General features: G+C 35.4%; 1 protein-coding gene across 3 annotated transcripts in view; it reads left to right on the top strand.

Moving 5' to 3' along the window:
• Abca6 (ATP-binding cassette, sub-family A (ABC1), member 6) overlaps positions 1-22,308 on the top strand; it is a 66,299-nt gene that overhangs the window by 14,166 nt on the left and 29,825 nt on the right. For all 3 annotated transcript variants that reach the window (XM_005402109.1, XM_005402108.1, XM_005402110.1), the window contains 14 exons: positions 1,835-1,976; positions 2,970-3,155; positions 4,404-4,551; positions 6,259-6,427; positions 10,002-10,060; positions 11,440-11,550; positions 12,099-12,274; positions 12,478-12,597; positions 13,245-13,383; positions 13,957-14,047; positions 15,536-15,675; positions 19,608-19,724; positions 20,860-21,043; positions 21,411-21,577. In XM_005402109.1, the coding sequence (XP_005402166.1) occupies positions 1,835-1,976; positions 2,970-3,155; positions 4,404-4,551; positions 6,259-6,427; positions 10,002-10,060; positions 11,440-11,550; positions 12,099-12,274; positions 12,478-12,597; positions 13,245-13,383; positions 13,957-14,047; positions 15,536-15,675; positions 19,608-19,724; positions 20,860-21,043; positions 21,411-21,577 (1,949 nt within the window). The remainder of the gene's footprint in view (positions 1-1,834; positions 1,977-2,969; positions 3,156-4,403; positions 4,552-6,258; positions 6,428-10,001; positions 10,061-11,439; positions 11,551-12,098; positions 12,275-12,477; positions 12,598-13,244; positions 13,384-13,956; positions 14,048-15,535; positions 15,676-19,607; positions 19,725-20,859; positions 21,044-21,410; positions 21,578-22,308) is intronic.

Here is a 22,308-nt window from a genome sequence, read left to right on the forward strand (position 1 = left end):
TTTCCACAAAGTGCTGTGTATCTATTGGAAATACATTTCATGTTTTTTTCTTACTAATGTCATAAATGTGAAAAGTAACCAGTATTTATTTTTTAAGTATTATGTGTGAATTACTTTGTTTTTAGCTAGAAGGTTTTTATAGGTTTATTAGCATCTCTTAGCTCTACCCTGCAATGGGTTCTTTTTTTAGGTAATGTTTTATCTCTTTCACTCATAATCCTCCTATACTGTAGATTTTCAATTCTTTGCTGAAGTGTTTCCCTTCTGTATTCAGGAAGTGAATATAGCAGAATGAGTTGTACTTTTTAAACATGCTGATATTTCTAATATAGGCTGAAATATTGTAATATCCAGAAAATTAAAAATAAGTTAAGTAAGCAGCCCATGCAGCATAAATATGTTCTATTGGGACATACTCATGCAAGATCCTGGCCTTAAGTCTTGTGTTGTATTTTTTGCTGTTGAATTCATATTTAATTATGAAGTTTTAAATTTGCAAAAGACTCTGTAGAGAGAGCAAAAGTCTCTAGCTTGATGTGTTCCTTGTTGCTGATTTATTTTTGATTTTGGATAAGCCCTACTAACATAGGAGGGGTTTACATTCAATTTTCTTATCTTCAAAAAAGCAGAAATTTGGACTAATGCACCCGACAGTCTGTTAAGTTAAAATTAAATGCTAATTCTTAACAAGTACTTTGTAAAAGTATGAACATGAACATATCTAAAGCAAAACAGTGTGAATATATAAAGGCAAGCCATAATTTATATCAATTTAAGAAATCATGAGAAGGAATAGGAAGAATGGAATGTGCTTACTGGAGTTATGAAATTTCAGTTTTCTACTAGTTCCATAAGTAGAGTAGAGATGCATCTATACAGAGCTCCTCAAGAATGATCAAATTATTATATGCCCCTGATGTGTAAAGTTACTCAGTTGACCCATAGCTGTTAAGTATCATTCTATTCCATAATTAGGATAATTTGCAAATACCAACTAAAGCTGAAGATACAGTTTTTTCTTTTGAGTCAGAGTCTTTCTCTGTAATTCAGGCTGGCCTTGAACTCACCATGTAGCCCAGGCTGGTCTTTAACTCACTGTGATCCTCTGTCTTAGTCTCCTGGATGCTGAGAGTATCCGTATATGCCACCATGTACAGCAGGTATTTTTGTTTGTTTTTTGTGAAGATTCAATCTTTGACTCAGCAGTTTCACTTTACATATATTCTTGTGCATTTTCCCCAAAAGGCCAAATAGAAGAATATTCTGGGCTATACTGTAATGAGAACACAAATTAGAAACAATTTGAATGTCCATGAGCAGAAGACTAGGATATGTTGATACAATGAAATATTATAAAGCAGTGCATAATGTTCTTAATATTGATTGAGAAAGGCAAATATTAGAAGAATACATACAGAATGAGAGTTTAGAAGTATTCATACTCTTTCTATAATATATACACACAGAGCTGATGCCTGACTGTAGGTACCAGCAAGGACATACTATTGTTTATAGTCATTTACTGGACTGTAACATACTTTCCCATTGGTGTTTGCTTATACTAGTATTATCTATTGTAGCTAGATGGTAGAGGAAATCAAATTCATAGGAATTATATATGGTGTATGTATGAAAGTGGCTACCTTAGTAGGAGAAAGATAGATTATTGAGGTCAGGTAAGGAGTGCATAATGGGTTTCCCCCATACTATAATTATCATATTTATTAAGGTAGGTGACAGATACAAGTGTAATATCATTTGTTAGATGCTTTTGTATAGTTAAAATATTTCTTAATAAAGTTAAAATAATTTACATGATTTTGTCTTTATTTAGGTTCTCCTGGGGTTTAATTTATGCTGGCTTCATCTTCATTATTTCCGTATTCATTACAATTATCATAACATCCTCCCAAATTATAGTCATGACTGGCTTCATGGTCATATTTACACTTTTTTTCTTATATGGCTTGTCTTTGGTAAGTTCATACATTTATTACCACTTTTTCCATGTTAGATCTTAGCTATATATATATACGTATATATATATATGTATGTGTATATATATATATATATATATACATACATATATATATATATTTGGTATCTGGAGTCGAACTCAGGACCTTGTGCTTGCTAGGCAGGCACCTGTGGCACTGAGCTATATCCCTGGCCTGAACTTAGCTATATGTAACAAATATTAATGTGTGTATATATATATATATATATACATACATATATATATATATTTGGTATCTGGAGTCGAACTCAGGACCTTGTGCTTGCTAGGCAGGCACCTGTGGCACTGAGCTATATCCCTGGCCTGAACTTAGCTATATGTAACAAATATTAATGCCTTTAGTACCAAGTACAATCAGTCCCTTCAGAGTGTGTGTATGTGTTTACTTGATAAAATTTGGATATGAGGAAAAGATGTAAACCCACATGAAATTGGATCGCTCTTTTATGGAAAAGTCTGAATTAATCAAATGATGCCTTGAAAAGAAACATGATTTTGAGTTTAAAGCTACCTAAGACTTTTCTAGGTGATTGGCTGAAAATTCTCTGGACATACGTTTTTTTCCTGAAAGATCTCCATTCAAAACATTTCTTCCTCTGATTTGCTCTTCTCTTTTTTCTCCAAACAAGGACTACCAAAGTTTTCTGCAGAGATTAATGCACTAATTTAGCTTCATTCAGTTTTTCCAAGTCTGGATTTCTACTCTATCCTCAAAACTTCCTCCAGTCTCCTCCACCCTCTTCTTGGCCACAAAAGCCCAGCATATGAGAATGGTGGATAAAAATCCTCTTAAAGGGAAAGATGGAGAGGAGGACAGAATCATTACCCTGTCAATCCCATCACTTTCTCACTGATAATTGTGTTTGACAATTAAAAGGTATTTATTTTATTGTGCCACCAATAATTCTCAATGAACTAAATATATTTAACAGGTAAATACCTTCTCTTTCAGCTGACCTTAGCTTTCCTCATGAGTGTGCTGTTACAGAAAGCTGTCCTCACCAATCTGGTTGTATTTCTGCTCACGCTGTTTTGGGGGTGTATGGGATTCACTGCATTTTATAGACAACTTCCTTCATCCCTGGAGTGGATTTTGAATATTTGTAGCCCTTTTGCCTTTACTGCTGGAATGACACAGGTAAAAACAGTTAATTATTTTATTACTGAATGTCTAAAATATTTGCTATGTTATAAGCAGTTTTTCTACTTTAAAGCTAATTTGAAAGTGTTTTTATTATTCTACTGTAGAAAAGTTTTCATGTCATAAGTAAATTTAAATTATAAAATTTTCCAGATTTTCACTGCTCAATGTGTTTTCCTTTTGGAAATGTGTTTTCCTTTTTGGATGGAATTAAATTTTTGGAAATGTGTTTTCCTTTTTGGATGGAATTAAATTTTTCAATAAATCTGAGGAAATCTGATGATTCTTTTGCTATGAATGAAATATACCATTGCATTTATTTAGATCTGCTTCAGTTTCGCTTAATAATTGTTTTAGTTTTCACTGTAAAGGTGTTGCATATTTGTGCTTTTTTTGTTTGTTTTGTTTTTGTGCTGGGGTTGGAACTTAGGGTCTGGCCCATACCAGTCAAACACTCTACCAGTATGTTTGCCAAGGAACTGGCCTTAGGAGTAGGTTCTGATTTCACCCCACTATGTGATTTTAACTTTGGCTGGTTAACCTGCAAAACTTTGCTGTGTGTCAGTTTTAAATACGTGAACTACAGATAAATGTCAGAAGGTTTACCTCATAGAGTTATGATGAAGATTAAATAAGAAAAGATTTTTCAAAGACACTTAGAACAGTGCCTAGAACATAATAGCCAACATAAATAATAATCTTTATTTGCAACAATAAAATTAAAAGATGTAAATTCTCTTATTATTATCCTAATTATATACTTTAAATTTTTATATTCTTTTTAAAATTTGCATGTCATTTGTTACATTAAATAGATATTTCCTGACGACTTGAAGAAAGGAAGCAAATGAATTTTAATTTAAATTCTGATACTTAACATACTGTATTTTTTTTTCTCTGTTGTTTTATTGAAAGGAGGAGTTAATGCCTAATTTTTTTTCTTCTTGACCAATTTTACTTGCTTGTATCTGGTGATCAGCAGCGAATTTGAAAACAGCAATACGCAATATAGCAACCATTGGTGAATTCCTAACATACTGTATTTTAAGTACTTTCTTTGATATTCTTTTAGTCATTATATAATAGAAATATTTTAACTAATAGCTTTGTTTCCTTACATGTTTGATAGATAACTAGTAAGGATTTCTTGAAAAAACTAGTTAATAAACTCATAACTCTTGATGCTATGCCAAACTACATATTTGCTAATCTATACTTTTATTATTATTTTTGCTTGAATCTTAGATTATCTACCTGGATTATAACTTGAGTGGTGTAACTTTTCCTGACCCTTCAGGAGATTCATATATAATGATAGCAACATTTGCCATGTTGGCTTTTGATTGTCTTATCTACTTGCTACTGGCTTTATACTTTGACAAAATTTTACCCTGTAAGTAGTAGTGTATTTTTCTCTGACCTGTATAGTTATTGGTTACATTGAACAATTTTTCTTAAGGTTATAAAAATATGTTTTTAGAAGTGAAAAATCAGTATTTTTCATCTGAGTCTGAATGAATTCCTTTTTTTCTACTTCATAATTTTAATAGTTCAAAGGAGTTTTCTTGTAAAAATAATTATTCTTCGAACTTCATATGGAAGTATATTTTGACTTTATGATAATAATTATAAAACCTTGTGATTGTATAATAATTAAATAATGCTACTTTAACAAGTACCCTTGAAAGTCTTTTGAATAGTGATACTTAGGATATGTATCAGAACAAGCTGAAAGAAACTTGCTATAGTTTGGCAAGTACAGAGCCATTGCTCAGTGGATATGTTCTCTAAAATACACTTGTTCAACATTAGTCTCAACATTTTTCATATTTATAGAGGTATATTAATTATGTAGTTTTCTTTATTTCACAACTGAATTTCACATAAATCCAAAATTTCACCCTGGCATGGTGGCTCAAGTCTGTATTTCCAGCAATTGGGAGGCTGAGGCATTATGATTGTTGCCAGTTTGAGACCAGCCTGGGCTACAAAGTGAGCTCAAGGCCAGCCTGAACAGTATAGTGAGACCCTGTCTCAAAAACATACACAAAAAAATATCTCCACACATACTAGAATCAGAATGTTTTCATTCATGCCTGATCTTATTTATTACTCTTTTGTATATTTCCTCTATTTTGACTATAGTTAAGGTTGTTGTCTTGGTTACTTTTCTCTTTTTGCTGGGACAAAATACCTGACACCCAAAATTAAGGAAGGAAAGGTTTATTTTGCTTATAGTTCATGGAAGTTTCAGCCCGTACTTGGCAGATTATAAGGCAAAGTGGTACATGGCAGAGAGCTACAGCTCATGGCGGCAGAACACAGCTAAGCAACAAGCACACAAGGAAGGAATGGCCCCAAGCAACCTCTTCCTCTCCCTTACATATGCAAACTATTTACCCCAGGGCGGGTGTAGCTCTCACATCCATAATCAATCAAACTCTAAAATCCTGCCCCATGACCCTATGAGGCTTTGGGGGTACACCCAGACACAAACCATAACAGTTGTCTTACATGTTTATGTGTATTTTGGTATATATTCCTGTTTATGTATAATTCCTAATTTATATTTGAAGGCCATTAGTACTACCTAATTTTCTTAAATTTAGAAAAAATATTTAAAATATAACCATATTTACCCAGAAGTATAATTTCTTCATTATTTTTTTCTTTTTACTAGTGTTCTTATATGTCAGTATTTAGCTTTCAAAATTATATTTAACTGTATTGAATATAATTGAGAACTCTTTCTCTCAAACATATCTACAATTTCTATGTGCCATATTAAGGCTTTATGTTTTCCCAAATATTTGATTTCTTACATTCTTCCAAATATATTTTAGATCATATTTTATTCAAACTTTTGATTTGTGTTTTGTTGAAAGTTCTATTATATTGTTTAATGTTTGCAATGTTATTTCCTTTGAATTTTCGTTGTTTGCTTCATTAAGTTTTCTTCTGAATAACGGGGGGAAAGAAAGAAAAGAACTTTTCCATAATGTTTGAAAGTTCAAGACATTCTGCACTATTCTGAACAGGCTTCCTTACACATTCTATTAGTATTACTGATCTTATATTATATTGCCTCTTGATTAATTAGATGGGAATGAACGCCATTATTCTCCATTATTTTTCCTGAACTCATCATCTCGTTTCCAACGTCGAAAAACTGTTAACAAGATCTATGAGAAAGATAGAGATCCTGAGCATCACTTTGATGATTATTTTGAATCTATAGCCCCTGAATTCCAAGGAAAAGAAGCAATCAGGTACTCACATTAATAGTTATACTAACATGGGATTGCAAAGCTAAAGAATAGTTAATGTTCAGCAAGAGGATGAGCCTGAGGCAGAATATTGAAGCAGAAGAAATTTGTCTTCGTCAACATTACTAAACTGTTCCACTGCCGTCATCACCAGTGTCTCCTATCGGAAAGGAAAATTTCCTTTGATTACCGCTGTACAATGTTACCTGTAACTTCCTATCTTCCCTGCTTCCCTGCTTCTGTCTTCTGCACCCACCACTCTTTTACATTTGCTGTTTCCATTCTCTGAGCTCTGTCTTCTGCAGCTTCACCCAGCTTTTGTTTTATGGTAGATGAAGTAATTTGTAAGGAGTCTTACATCCTAACACCATTCTTATCTCTTATTCGAAGCGTAATATTGGAAAAAATGAGTGATTTTCTCTGAGGCTCAGTATTTTCTATGAAATAAAATCAACATTTAACTTTTTAGGATTGCTATACAATTTGATATGACAACAGAAGCCTACGAGGGACAGTTAAAATATCTTTTCAGACTCTCCTTTCAGTAGTTCCAACTCAGAGGCTATGGGACTGAACACAAGTTTCATAGATTCTTAAAGACCCTGCAGATTTTTCTGCTATGTTTGAAACAAATTCAAAGGAGCAGATATTTAAATATTCACTCTTTTTTGTGCATCCTGCCTTCATACAGTATTTACCATGTGCCAGATATGCACTTAATTCTCACAAAAAGCTTTCAAGACCTGTACTTTTATTTTCCTCCTCTGGCCAGTGAGAAAAGTGAAGTATAAAACAGTTAAGTCTTTTGTCCAATGTCATGCAACTTGTAACTGGAGAACCGGGGTTGATATCCACACAGTCTGGCTATTGAATCCATGCTCTTAACATCTGCCTACCATTGAGATGATAGGTGGCAAAGGAAAATGAATATGTAGAAAGTGCAATGTAATATTTATCTGTAAGACAAAGAGCATAGATAGGCCTAACCTATTTACTTAAACTGCGTCTACCCTAACCTATTTACTTAAACTTCTGTCTGTCATTTTTTTCTGTTAAGCTTTCTGAGGGGAAAATAGGCCACACCTACTACCAGCTAGTACCAGGTTCGTGGAAGGTATTTATCCAAACAAGAAAGGCCAGGTGGGAAACGATCCCCAAAGCATCAATTCCAATGTCCTCAATTGCTTTATACTAGTTGAGAACATACAACACAACTACATTATTATTAAAAGTATAATAATTTTCTGAAACAGGTTCTAGGGCTACAGAGCAGTTTAAATTGGCCCTTTGACTACCCAAAATTAGATACAGTTTTTGACCCTTAAGTCTGTCTTCTTTCTTCACTCTGACCCTTTCTTAGTAATATCATTTCCCTTCCCCCATCATGGGAGGATGTTGAATTTATCCCAATCAATCCTCATGTGTGGCTTTAATTTGTCATGAATATAAAAAGTACTGAAGGATTGACTTATTTTTTCTCACATGGTCTTTGTTTTTCATGTAAAGGAATGATTTCCCTTTCCCTAGTAGTCTTTGAGCTTTATGTATCCAGGGGTATATAACAAAGCTTGCAGAGTTCTAACCAGAATCACAATTTTTCATCCACAACCAACTTCCTCTTACCCATAATCCTTCATTCATGTTCTTCTCTGTGTGTTTTCAAAATAATCTATAGATGGTATGATATTGTGCTTATGTTGCTGCATATTGTTTTTACACTCAGCAGTGTTTTTTGGATTGCTTCATAGTGATAAGAAATAACTAATGTACCAATTTTAACATTTACATACTATTTTAAGACATGAATCATCTTATCCCTTTTGACACTGAATGGCATTCTAGTTGTTTCCAACTTCTTGTTCTTATGAACAATGTTGCAGTGAATATCCTTTTAAGGATAAACAGGATAAAATGATGTTAATATGTGCAAATGTGCATTTGTATGAGAACATGCAGATGTATGTGTGCGTGCACACATACATATGTAGGTGACACATTTGCCATTCAGCAGGAAAATAAAAATAAAGAGCTCTAAAAGAGCTCTAAGCTTTGTGCAGGATAGAACAGGTGCTTTGCTGGTCCTGGCACACAAAATATGAAACAGGGGATGCTGAAAAGGTTACTGGAAAGACCATGAGAGCTTACTTTCTGTTGTTCAGAAAAGCCTTTACTTCACCTCTGAGGCTCATGAGGAAGTCCTGAAGCATGTAGAGGAGTGAATAAAACTATTTTGAAAACAAATCCTCCTGTTTTGTTTGTGGAACATGAATTCTAGGGGGAAATCTGGAAATAAGGAAAAGAATTCTAGGTAGTAGACAAAAAGAGAATTGGCAAGGGACTAAATGAAAATTATTATACTCTATATGAGAAAAAGAGATCTGAGACTAGACCTGTTTCAGAGTGAAATTTTACAAGGCATCATAATTGAGCAGATGATTGATGAATCTGTATAAGAACTAAGACAAGAAAGAAATGTATGTCACATATGGTAGAGGGACAGCTACAGGAAATGATGAAATGAGGTCTTGAAATATTTCTGAATATTCATCTTCTCAAAGTGTGGCTCACATTAGTGTCATCTGAGGAACTTTTTATAGTATCCCAATTCTCAGCCCTCATCAATTAATGTGAATCTTCAAGGGTGGTTCTCAAGCATGAGTTTTCTTTGGATTCTGATATTCATTCAAGTTTGATAATCACTTATATAAGTGTGTGTGTGTGTGTGTGTGTGTGTGTGTGTGAGAGAGAGAGAGAGAGAGAGAGAGAGAGAGAGAGAGAGAGAGAGAGAGAGAGAGTGAGAGAACCTAGAATGACACCATCTATTGTAGAGCACAAAAAAAAAATGGTGTGTATAGTGAAATAAAAGGACCTTACTAGGAATCAGAGAATAAACAGAAGAACAGAAAAAACCAAACAAGTGGAATGTAGACACTTTAAACAAGGGAAAGTCAGCAATAGTGACTCAGGGCAATAAAGCAAGGATGGTAAAGCTTTGTTTCATTTCGTTATTTGGAAGCAACTAATGATTTCAGTATGAAGAGGTTCACTAGAGTGGTTGGTTCAGAGATCAGAGTTCAAGTGTGAAAGAAAAGAAAGTAAAGAGGTGGAGAAGATTGATTTATATTTTATTTTGAGACTCATGTAAAGAAAGGTGAAAAATTCAATTGTCTCTAAAGCACTGAGTTCAAAAGAAGCAATCAGAGAGAATGTGATAAAAATGCAAAGGCTGAGGGTCTGCCTAATGACAAAGTTTGTGGGGAAAGGGAGATAACGGTGATGATTCCAAGAACAGAAAGAACTTCAAATGTTCCTAAAATTAGAGGAAGAAAAAGACATCTCAGAGTATGTGTGTACTTTTCTAAAAAAAAATTGGTAATTTAATTTTAAATTTCTGGGAAGATTCTTTTATTTTCCTGTCTCAGGGGAAATGATTAATTGAATGTAAGTATTTGTGCTTTTAAATAGCCTATGTCATCATTACTAAAGTAATTGATTTGTATCTACCACTATAACTAGGCATATTCATGTTCTATGCTATTTTTACCTGTGTTGACTAAGCACCCCTATATGATTACAGAATCAGGAATGTTAAAAAGGAGTATAAAGGAAAGTCTGAAAAAGTAGAAGCATTAAAAGGTAAATAAATACATTTAATTCTTTCATTGACTCTGAAGCAAGTTTTGAAACTTAACCAACTCAAAAAGAAAATAAAGAATGCAAATAATCTAACTCTACCTCCTTGACATTAATCATGGTTAGGAATTTGTTGGAAAATTCTTCTAGAAATTCTATGGGTCTACTCATTTTTTAAAATAGGATCATACAATGAAAAATGCAGTTTCCATTTGTATTTTAAAGATGACTCTGCTATGAACAATGTCTTATATTTTATAGTTGGACTATGAGAAAAAAACATCTAGACTAAAAGCCTGATAAATTTGTCTATTCAGAAAACTTACATAGTTTATACACACTGGCACAGGAGTTAACTAAAATGAGATGCGTAGGGGCTGGGGATTTAGCTCAGCGGCAAAAGCGCCTGCCTGGCAAGCGCAAGGTCGTGAGTTCGGTTCCCGGTACCGGAGAAAAACCAAAAAAAAAAAAAAAAAAAAAATGAGATGAGTAAAACCGGGCAGGGAACTAAATTTACAAGTTAATATATTGTAATAAAGAGTTTATAACTGAATAAACAAACATACTTTGTTGCCTAAGATTCTAAGAAATATAACTTTCTATAATATATTAAAATAAGCTTTAAATTTAGCAGTTACATTTCATAGTGGCCTACTTATTTTTATTAAACATCATTTAAGAGGTATGGAAACAATTTTTACAAAAGGAAGAAATCTTAAAAGCTAAAAGAAAAAAGGGCCATTGAGGTTATTCTAACTTCAGCAAAGTTCATTTTAGCATGTACTAGGAAGTCTGCTAAGTGATTTATATGTACTTTTTTCATTTAATTTTGTGAAAATCATAGTAATGTGCCACTTATTCTGCAGATGAAGAAACTGAGGCTTAGATTTAATTTTTGCAATAATATGGGTCAGTTCAAGGCCAATGTCCCTTTCCTCTGAAAACTGTGTTTGCTGTTTTAAAACAAAACAGTAAAAGTTGTTAATGTACTTGTTTGATTTATCCAATATTATTCATTAAATAATTCACCATCCTGATGAATTGAAAAGCCATTTGTATTAACCTTTATTTTGATACTGATTTTAAATGTCAATCCATTTTAGACTTCTATCCCACTGGTTCCTGTATCCTGCACCAATAACTTACTATTTTACTTTATATATATATATATATATATATATATAATTTTAGTTGATATATATATATTTCACCAATATCAAGGAATCAGTAACATATTGTTTAAGTTATTGTAGTTCTTTAAGTGTCATTTTGTCAGATAGGAGAATTTTGAATATTATTTAAAACACTGAATTGGTTAATTTCTTCTATATTTAGGACCAGCCTTACCTAATGCCTTCCTATTTGTCTTATACTAAAAACAGGCTTGTACTTTGACATATATGAAGGCCAAATCACAGCAATTTTGGGACATAGTGGAGCTGGAAAATCTTCTTTACTAAACATTCTTAATGGATTGTCTGTTCCAACAGAAGGTAAGTAGAAAGAAATTTCTCAAAGGCAGGACATTTGATGATAGAATGAGTTTATAGGTGTGCTTTTCTCATTTTAAATTGAATGGCTTAAAAGAAATATATTTCTAAAGTTGTTTCCCAGAACTGAATAATTTTAAATATACAGCAGTACCTTGGTTCACAAACTTATTTTATTCCCTGATTCTGGGGAAGATGGCCACTAACAGTGCTTAGGGAAGCACAGTTCCTTCCCAATGCAGGGAAGATGGCTGTGGTTGTGTTCATCACCCAATGTGGAGTTTGGGAACAGAAGAAAAATTTTTCTAAATGCTTCTGTTTGCAAAAGGAAGGGTTCATGAACCAAGGTGTTATTGTATTTCATCTTCTCCCAATTTTCATGAAAATCATCTTTATTCCATTCAATGATATTACAAAAGAAATGTACAATCATATAAATATTTATGATATATTTACGTTAATCATAATTAGTAGTGAAAAAGTATGAAATCATCATTTTGGATATTTGAAAAATGTATCTTGCCAACATTAAATTATTTTTAACTTCTTAGGATCGGTTACTGTCTATAATAAAAATATCTCTGAAATGCGAGACTTGGAGGAAATCAGAAAGATGATTGGTGTCTGTCCTCAATATAATGTGCAATTTGATATACTCACAGTGAAGGAAAACCTCAGTGTCTTTGCTAAAATAAAAGGGATTCATCCACCGGAAGTGGAACAAAAGGTAGATGAGCATGCTTGCATTAACTGAACCATCAATCATTTTGCAAGTTAAAGCATGACCACAGAATTGTCCTCAGTGACTTACCTGGTCTTTTGTAAATAAAATTTGGACAAGAAAGTCCTATAAACAGTACTGCTTAAGTGGGTGGTTAAAATTGCAAAATATACATCATTTTGTTTTAAGAATCATATTTTTTCATATAGGTACAAGAAATTTTATTGGAATTGGACATGCAAAATATTCAGAATAATCTTGCTAAAGACTTAAGCGAAGGACAGAAAAGAAAGTTGACCTTTGGAATTGCCATTTTAGGAAATCCTCGGGTAAGTAAATTTATGCATACAGAGGCAAACAAATTCAATGTCAGTCTTACCTTTTACCATGAAAGTGATAGAGCTTTTAGTATAATTCATAGGTTTTTTTTTGGCACAGATAAGAATAGAACAAAAACAAAAATGCTTTTATTGCAGGCATGGAGAAGACCACAGTAGGAAAAAGAGACGTGGAACTTCTCTGATGGCCTGGCCTGGGGAAAAAGGCTAAATAGGGCCAGGTTGGAGGCGGGGTTTAGGGGGTGGACCGTTTGATGTAGCAGATAGGATTGGGCAGGAGCGTGGAAAAAGGAAATAGGTTATTACAAAAAGGGAAGTAGGAAGTCATAATTTGACTCAGAGGAAGAAGGGAAGGGTTTAGCACATGGCCTCTAGTGGCCAGCGCCATATTGGCTCGGTGCTGGCTCAGCGCCATAGCGCATGACCTCCAGTGGGTGGCGCCATAGTGACTGGCAGGAATTACAGTGAGGCGAGCAATCCATCAATAATGTGTCAAGAGATAACCTGCTATGTTTAACTATGAATAAGTACACTGGAGATAGCTAAATGTTGATTGATCTGTATTATTTTCCAATGAATCATGTGGAAATACTTAATGTGGAAGAGACACACATTTTATGTATCTTCATCCTCTGCAGGTTTTGCTCTTAGATGAGCCAACTGCTGGGTTGGACCCCTTTTCAAGACATCGAGTGTGGAGTTTCTTGAAAGAACATAGAGCAAATCATGTGATCCTCCTGAGTACTCAGTTTGTGGATGAGGCTGACATCCTAGCTGGTAATTGTTGGTTTTAGCTCAGTGTCACAGTGGAAAATTGGGGAAGTTTACATGCAAAGGGTAGTCGTGCAGTAAGAACTGCACTCTCACTATCTAAGCGTGCCTTCTGTCCATGGCAGTATAGGGAGTGACAAGTCTAATTACCTGTGGAGTTCTTCCCTGGTTGTACTTTTGCTGGGTTGTGGTCAGTAGTGAAAAATTGCAATTTTTTTCCAGATCAGTCATCAGTTTATGTAAACATCCAAATTTTTATTAATCCTTATTTGGCTGAAAAATAGCTAATCATTCTTTAGCATCTGTAGTAAAAGATGCACCCATGTATTCTGTGGTAGTTTTTTTTTTTTTTTTTTTTTCCTGCAGAAAGTTTTGGAGGGTGCTGAAATAGATTGGTGTTGATGAGATCAAAATGCAACAATTGTAAGGTGTGTTTTAAATTTTAAAATGTGTAGTAGATTCAGTTATGCTGAATATGATACTTCTTTGGAATTCTGAGCTTTCATTTCTCCTACATATTTTCTAGAAAGAGAAGAAATGACTCCTAACATTCTTTCTCATTTCCTTCTTTTTACTCAGATAGAAAAGTGATCATGTCCAATGGAAGACTGAGGTGTGCGGGCTCTTCTGTATTTTTGAAGAGAAAATGGGGTCTTGGATATCATTTAAGGTAAAGACTTTGGGAAAAGACAGTATGTGTATGTTGTCAATACTGATAAACCAAAAAGATGGACAATTAAGAAAGAGAACTGGTCTCATGCTTCATTTCTGTTATACTGGGTTTATAAGAGTTTCCCAAACACACTTCCCACTTTCCTATCTCCTGGTATCTTTGTTAACGTTAAGGACGGGCAAAATCACAGCATTATAAACCAAGCCTGTCTCTTCACAGCAGGACTACTTCTTGTACTACTTTTCCAGGTCACTTTTCTTTTTTTTGTTTTTTGTTTTTTTTTTTTGGTTTTTCTCCGGTACCGGGAACCGAACTCACGACCTTGCGCTTTCCAGGCAGGCGCTTTTGCCGCTGAGCTAAATCCCCAGCCCCTTTTTTTCTTTTTTTTTTTTTTTTTTGGTTTTTCTCCGGTACCGGGAACCGAACTCACGACCTTGCCCTTGCCAGGCAGGCGCTTTTGCCGCTGAGCTAAATCCCCAGCCCCTCCAGGTCACTTTTCTGCGCAGCCTAAACCTCTACCTTCTTCTCACTTTCCAGTAGTCTCAGTTGGTCCATCCAGTCCCATAGTACATTTTCACAGGGTTCAAAGGCAAATGTTTTCACAAACCAGGATCAAAAGAGAATGAATTGTTTTCAGAGAGTGGTGAGAATTGTGTTTAATGAGAAACTATATGTCCAGGCTAAAACTGATTTTTTTAAAAAAACAAAACCAAACCAAAGCCCTATTGCTGTAGTAATTATTTTTCTCAAAACCCTATCCTGTCTAATGTTCACCTCTCCTTCTGGTATTCTTGTACTTGGTATCTAGTTTTAATCACAATAAGCTTTTGTACGTTTTTGGTTTTTCTGGCTGTACCCATCTTCTTTGTACAAATAAAATTTTCAAACTGGATTATTGCTAATTACTCACTGTAATAGCTTTTTATCCCTGTGACAAAACACCTGAGAAAAAGAGCTTACAGGAGAAAGGATTTATTGGAGCTTCCACTTTTGGAGGTTTTGGTCCATGAGTACCTGGCTCCATTGTTTGTGGGCCTGTGGTAAAGCAGAACTCCCTAGTGAGGAGTGTGCAGTGGAGTAAAACTGCCCATCTCCTGGTGACCAGGAAGCAGAGAGAGATAGAGCAAGGGGCTTGGAACCAAAAGTGTGCTTCACTGGCACACTCCCAGTCATCTGCTTCTCTACCTAGCGCCTGCCCCTTAACATTTCCACCAGCTCTCAATCCATCAATCAGTGAACCCACTGATGAAGGTAAAGCTATCATGATCCAATCATCTTCCAAGATTCCACCTCTGAACACTGCAGCCACGCTGACCAAACTTTTAACACGTTATCCTGTGGGGAGCATTTCTGAGCCTAACCGTCATACTCATTTTGCTTGCTTCACAAATCCAACAAAGTAGTACTCAAAGGCTAACTGTTCAACAAAAATAGTGGGCATAGTGGCTAAAGTGCAAATGGTTTGTCTTTTGTTTTAAATATTAGTTTCTATAAGAATGAAAGATGTGATCCAGAGCAAATAACATCCTTCATTAAACACCACATCCCTGATGCTAAATTAAAAACGGAGAACAAAGAAAAGCTTGTGTATTCTCTGCCTTTGGAAAGGACAAGTAAATTTCCAGGTAACTTGAATATGAAGACAGAGAAATGAAATTTCTCTGAGATCAAATTTGAGATCAAATGTTCACATTGACTTAGATTTTCATTATTTAACAGAGTTGGGTTTTGTCTTAGGTTAAATCATCTGAAAAGCATAATTTGAGAGGAGGACTTGAGTGTATTGAATTTATTTGGTAATTGATCCTCGGTAGTACTAGCAATCAATGGCAGGAAGACACAGGGGAGAAAAGGAAACTAGGACAAGTTTTCATTATTTAGCAGTTGATTTTGGAGGGAGATTTAAGTATAATGGCACTAAGGGGAAATAAAAGAATAAATAAGTGTGCTCAGAGTTCTCTCCTGGAGGGAAGGGGTACTTACCGCTCTCTACTCATCACTAGTTAATGAACACACCCAGGCACATTGACTTTTGGGTCTTTTGTTGTGTTCTGAGTATGAATTTAAGAAACTCATAAACCTGCAATTTCAGCATTCTGGGAGGCTGATGCAGGAGGATTACAAGTTTAACTCCAGCTACGTAGTTTAGTGACTTAGAGAGACTCTGCCTTAATATTAAAAATAAAGAAAGGACTAGAGTTGTAGCTCAGCATTCCATGTAAAGGCCTTGGGCTCACTGCCCACCATATACTCACCCCACACAAATGTCATATAAGGTTAGAAAAAGAATCTTAGGCCAGTAGGAGGTTTTTAAAAAGTAAAGCTACCCTGTGTAAGTGAGTGTAGACAAAGTGAGGGTAAGCACTAAGGCCTCTGCTAAGGTTTCTCTTTGTATTTTACTTTAGTTATTTGTGATATACTTATTTTGCAGAGAAAAAACATAGTCTACTTATTTTACAAACGTTTTCAATATGGATTTCCAGCCTGCTGGGTAACACTGCCAACAGACTTTGTTTTAATGAGGAACCCTAAAAGTTCACTATTTGTTCAAAGCGTACTATGTGCCAGCCACTGTCCTTGTGCTTTCATATATATCAACTCAATTAGTACTCATAACTATTTCATAAAGTGGGTGCTACACTTTTCTCTTCCAAATGAGTAAGTGTATTTTAATCTCTTTTGATTTAAATAGCTTCTCATAGTTTAGTTCATTAAAGGTTTAATGCTTTGTAGTCCTAATTTAAATAAGCTTTTTAGAAAGATAATTTAATCTCATTGGACAAAAACTTAAGAATACAGTTTTAACTCCACTCTCCAAGAAGCCCTCTCCTGAGCCTCATACCACCATGAAGATGGTTTCTATACTATTGTACTCTGTTTTGGCCTAAGGCCCCATGAGGTATGACTGGTCCAACTTTCTTGCTTTTTTTTGTTTAGTTAGGGAAGGACATTAAGGAGTTCTGTGTATGCTGGTACCACCAACTGGAAATGCCATTTAGCCAGAGTCTCTGGTGTTTATACACTGTCCTACAGAAGCTTCTGTATACAGGCTCTAAGCCTGTCCTAGTATAATGGTTTATTTATGTCTGTGCCTATTCCAGGGCATGGGATTCCAGATTCCTCAATGCAGTGTGCAGGTCATGCAAAAACATGTTGCTTGCTACAGCCTCCCCCATTGAATTGAGCTCCTCTCAGCAGCAATGCTGGGTATTTACCCTACCCCTGTAGAAAATGTCCGTGGGTATCTTCTTCAAGAAGCTCACATCCTTGGCCACATAATCCCCGGATAGAAATAACTAATAAGTGTTTGCTGAAAATCTGTTACATAAGGAACACTGCTTCAGGCGCAGGAAATACAGCATTACATACAACATATGAGTCCCTCTCCTCATGGAACCTACATTCAACTAATGTAGGGGAAGAGTAGAACAGATGAAAGATAAAGTTTATATGTAGATGTCTTGGTTACTTTTTTCTCGCTGCTGGGACAAAATACCTGACACCCAAAATTAAGGTAGAAAAGGTTTATTTTGCTTACAGTTTGTGGAGGTTTCAGTCCATATTTGGTAGATTACAAGGCAGAGTGGCACATGGCAGAGAGCTACAGCTCAGGGTGGCAGAACACAGCAAAAGCAACAAGCACACACCAACGAGGAATGGGGGAGGAATCGCCTCAAGCACCCTTTTCCTCTCCCTTACATATGCAAACTATCCACCCCAGGGTGGGTGCAGCTCTCACACCCTTAATCAATCAAACTTTAAAAGCCTGCCCCATGGCCGCACGAGGCTTTGGGGGGACACACAGACACAAACCATAACAGTAGAGTATTTAATAAAGCCACGTGAGTTGGACTGATGACTGGTGTCTAGCTAGGTTTAGGTTTATATTGAACACTCATAGAAGGCCACAGAAGAAAGGCCACAGAAGAAAATGGCCAGATGTACTTTAGTAGGGAAGAATGGCATGTCTGGAGGGTAGCGAATGAGGGAGCGCAGTGGAAAGCAGACGTGGGTAAATTTTTGTGGGGCACATAGAGCGTGGCTTTTCCTGAGACATAGAGGTTTTCGTAGTGACCTTGTCTAAGTTGATTGAGAAACCACTGAAAGACATTAAACAGGGATTTGATGTGATGTGGTTCTCATTTTCATGCTCTGGGTAAGGATAACTCTGGATCCAGGAGAACAAGAGTGGACACTTGGAGATGAGCCCTGGGACCATTTCAGAGGCCCAGGGGAAATACAGTGGTGACTGGGCTACTGTGGTGCCGTGAACATGGCTTTAAGGGGAGTCTTTGAAACATATTTAAAAATAATGCTATACCTCTGGCTGATGAAGTTAGGAAAGGCAGAGAATCCAAAAAGATTTCTACATTTCTGGCTCTGATTACTGAGTAGAAAATGGCAGCATTTATTGTTCAGTAAGAAGTGGAAAGTTTGGGCCAAATGGGAAGGAAGAATCAATACTGGATTTTGGAAATGTTAACATAGAGATGCCTTTTGATTTACTAGCCATTAAGTATATAGTTGGTTACAGGATATTAATAATCAAAGGACAAAATGATATTTGAATTTGGAAATCTTCAACAAATATATGGATTATAGACTGTATTTGTGAGTGTGGAAGGAGAAGGTGGTCCAGGGCTATAATTTTGGGTAAAAACAGAGAACCTGGGGAGTAGTTAGAAGCTGACACAAGTGGATACAGTTGGAAGAAAAAAACTGAATAATGCGTTTATAATGAAGAAAGAAAGTGCTTCCAGAAGGTGAGACTCAGTGAACTGCTTTACATGTCACTGAGTTAGAGACAAAAAAGGGAAAGACTCAGTTGAAATAATGAAAGAAAAGTAGTTTCATTAAAGCCTAAAATATGAAGTTATTGGTAGCCTGGAAAGCAACAGTTCCCTTGCAGGGATATGGATAGCAAATTTTGATTTTCAGGAGTTAAGTGTCAATAGGAGGTGACAAAGTAAAGGTAAACAAAACTTTGGGGCCAAGTGTGCAGGTGAAGAGGGATAAGGTAGTGATTTTGTTTTGTTATTACATATATTTGTTTAATGGATATAGCATTTTACCTATTGTTTGAGATGACTTAATAGATGTAGAAGAAATTAATGATATAGGAGGAGAGAGAAAGTCCTTGATAGTCTGATAGAGGATGGATACAAGGCAGAACTGAGGTCAAGGGTGTAAGCTTAGATAGGAGCAGCTGCATGTCTTGCACCCGTACAGAAAGAACCAGCGTATGGTTAGAAGTCCCATGGATTTGTACTGTGACAGTGAGATGAAAAGATGATGATATTTCTGATTACTATATTTCCTCAAAGACTGTAGGATATTCATAATTTAAAGTGGAGTGAATTAGTTTGAACAATGCATTTGATATAGTCACTTCAGAGTGAGAACATTCTAATGAAGTTTTGCTTATATTACTGTGACATTGCAAAGACAAAAATGTTCTGTACAATGTTATGCTTCATCTTTCACAGAAGTGTTGATTTCCTGGGTTTAGTTATTGATGTTGTTTTTCAAATGTGCATATTTCTGTTTGATGTCTTAGACCTCTTCACGGATCTTGATAAGTGTTCTGGCCAGGATATGGTGAGCTATGATATCTCCATGTCAACTCTGAGTGAAGTCTTCATGAATGTGGAAGGAATGTCAGCTATCAGCCAAGGTAAAACCATGTGTATAAGTCTCAGAAATCAATTTCCAATTGATCATGTGTCAATGCATTATTTATATTTCTCAGGTATGATTCACACTAAGGAATGTGACTCATTCCAATTTTGACTGAAGTTTTTGAGGGGCAATTATTGTTCTTCAACATCATCCGTAGATCTAACCACAGATTTCATCTTGGAATCTACCTAATTCCTCTTTGGAAACTATCTTCTCCCTGCTTTAGGAGATTTTTCCTACCTTCAGATGTTCACTGCTTCTTAGACTCTCTGAGGCTTTGATAGTTCTTAACCAGAGGCATGAGTTTCTTATAAAAATTATGCTTAGCTTGTCAATCCAAAAAAAAACTCCATTAAGGTATAAATAGAGAGGATTCTCAGTCTCAACTTCTTAGTATTTCATGGGCAATAATAATAAAAGCTGTCACTTTTTTGGGGTATTACCAAATACTTTGATCCGTGTATTTCTATACATTGAGATTCACCTATAACAGTATCTTCCTTCAGTAAATAATCTTTCCAACAAGTGTCATTGGTCGCATTTTATGGCTGAGAAAATCGGACCTAAGAGTAGTTAAATGTTCCAAATTGTACTGCTTCTAATTCATGTATGTGGGATTCATTCACAGGTCTATTTGTCTCAGAAATAATGAACTTCGGCCTGCATTACTAGGTTATTGATTCCTTAGTAGGTATATGGACATTAATGATTAACTATTCCTAGGGAGAATATTTTTTAAAACCCCTTAGAATACTGTTGTCTTTGAGACTTTTTCTTTCTAAACACTCTTTGAATTCTTCTTTGGTATGAACTTAGTATACTTTCTCACTGAGTTTATAGAATTTGAACATTACTATGTTTCTTATACTTTTTGCATAGTTTTATGGTTATAATACAAACATTATTTTAAAACTTCTAATATGGATCACAATTGGCAATTAAAAGATAACTATAAAAAGAAAATATTGAAGGCAGTGGTGAGCTCTAGACTTCATAAATACTCAAAAATACCATTTAAATAATCCCTTTGAAACTGGTTATAGGAATAAGTCAAATGTAAAATAACTTTTCATACTAAAAGATCTGTGGTGCCCCAGGGTACCATTAATGCTATGTGTGTATGTGCACAGATTTTGAACATGCAGAAATTCTGAGTGACTCAGAAAACTTCAATGAAAGAGAACCAGCTTGCTCTTCTCTCCCTGAGGTACAGAAGCCTGTGGGTAGCATGGAACTTTGGAGGATGCAGGTCTGTGCAATAGCACGGCTTCGTTTCTTAAAGTTAATACGTGGAAGAAAAACACTTTTGACCCTGTGAGTACTGTGATTTTGTTCGATGGTGAGGTTCAAAAGATGTTCAAACCAGAAAAGAGTTTAAAACTAGAATACCATACCCAGCATTTGTGCCAGAGGACAGATAGATGAAACATTTGATTTCACTGACAGGAAGAACACTTGCCTATTAACCCTGAATGGACTTATGCATGCAGTTGTGAATATTTTAAACAGTTTGATGTTTTGATGTGTATATAGTCATTCCTTTTGATGAGATATGATTTTTAGAATTTTAATAACTAGAACTGTAGTTCAGTATAAAGTAGATTTGATACTAAAAAATAATGGGGTCTTACTGAGTAAATAAAGTTGCAATCAATTCATATAGTAATTTTTTATTGTTTAGGCTATTGATATTTGGAATGGCACTGTTCCCTTTGCTTTTGGAAGAAATAGCTTATTCCATGATAGGGAACACTGAGGACTGGGAAATTAAAACAGAACTGTATTTCCTCTCTCCTGGACAACTTTCTCAAGAACCTCGTACCAGCCTGCTGATCATCAATCACACAGGTGAACAGAAACCCAGAAACAAGTTATTTTTATTGTTAAGGAGCATAGGTTGGGTGCCCATATATTACTGTGATATGATGTTTTCAGATCCTCTGGGAAAATACCCAGAAGGGAAATAGCTGGTTTGAATGGGATCTCTAGACCTCGTTTGCTGAGGAATCACCAGAATGATTTCCACAGGGGTTGCACCAGTCTACACTCCCACCAACACTGGAGAAGTGTTCCTTTTCTCCCCACAGCCTTGCCAGCATTTGTTATTGGCTAATTTCCTGATGATAGCCACTCTCTCTGGGGTGAGATGAAATCTCAGTGCTGTTTTAATTTGACTTTCTCAAATGACTAATGATGTTCAACATTTTTTCATGTATTTATTTGCCATTAGTATTTATCTGAGAAGTGTGTATTCATCTCAGATGCCCATTTTTGGATTGAGTCTTTAAATTTGGAGGGGCTGATTATTTTTAGAACTTTATATGTTCTAGATAGAAGTCCTTTGTCTGAGGGACAGTCAGCTAAAATTTTTTCCCAATGTGTGGGTTTTCTTTATACTCTGTTGGTGATTTCCCTAGATGTGCAAAAACTTTTCAATAAGATGAGATCCCAGTTGTCGATTCTTTGAAGTATTTCCCATGCAATTTGGTTTTTTTCATGAACTCTTTGCCCACCCCTATGTCTTCAAGATTTTTACCTATTTTCTCTTGCAGTAGATTTAGTGTTTCTGTTTTAATATT

Source organism: Chinchilla lanigera, unplaced genomic scaffold (genome assembly GCF_000276665.1).
Source record: "Chinchilla lanigera isolate Chin_1 unplaced genomic scaffold, ChiLan1.0 scaffold00077, whole genome shotgun sequence".
NCBI classification, from domain to species: Eukaryota; Metazoa; Chordata; class Mammalia; order Rodentia; family Chinchillidae; genus Chinchilla; species Chinchilla lanigera.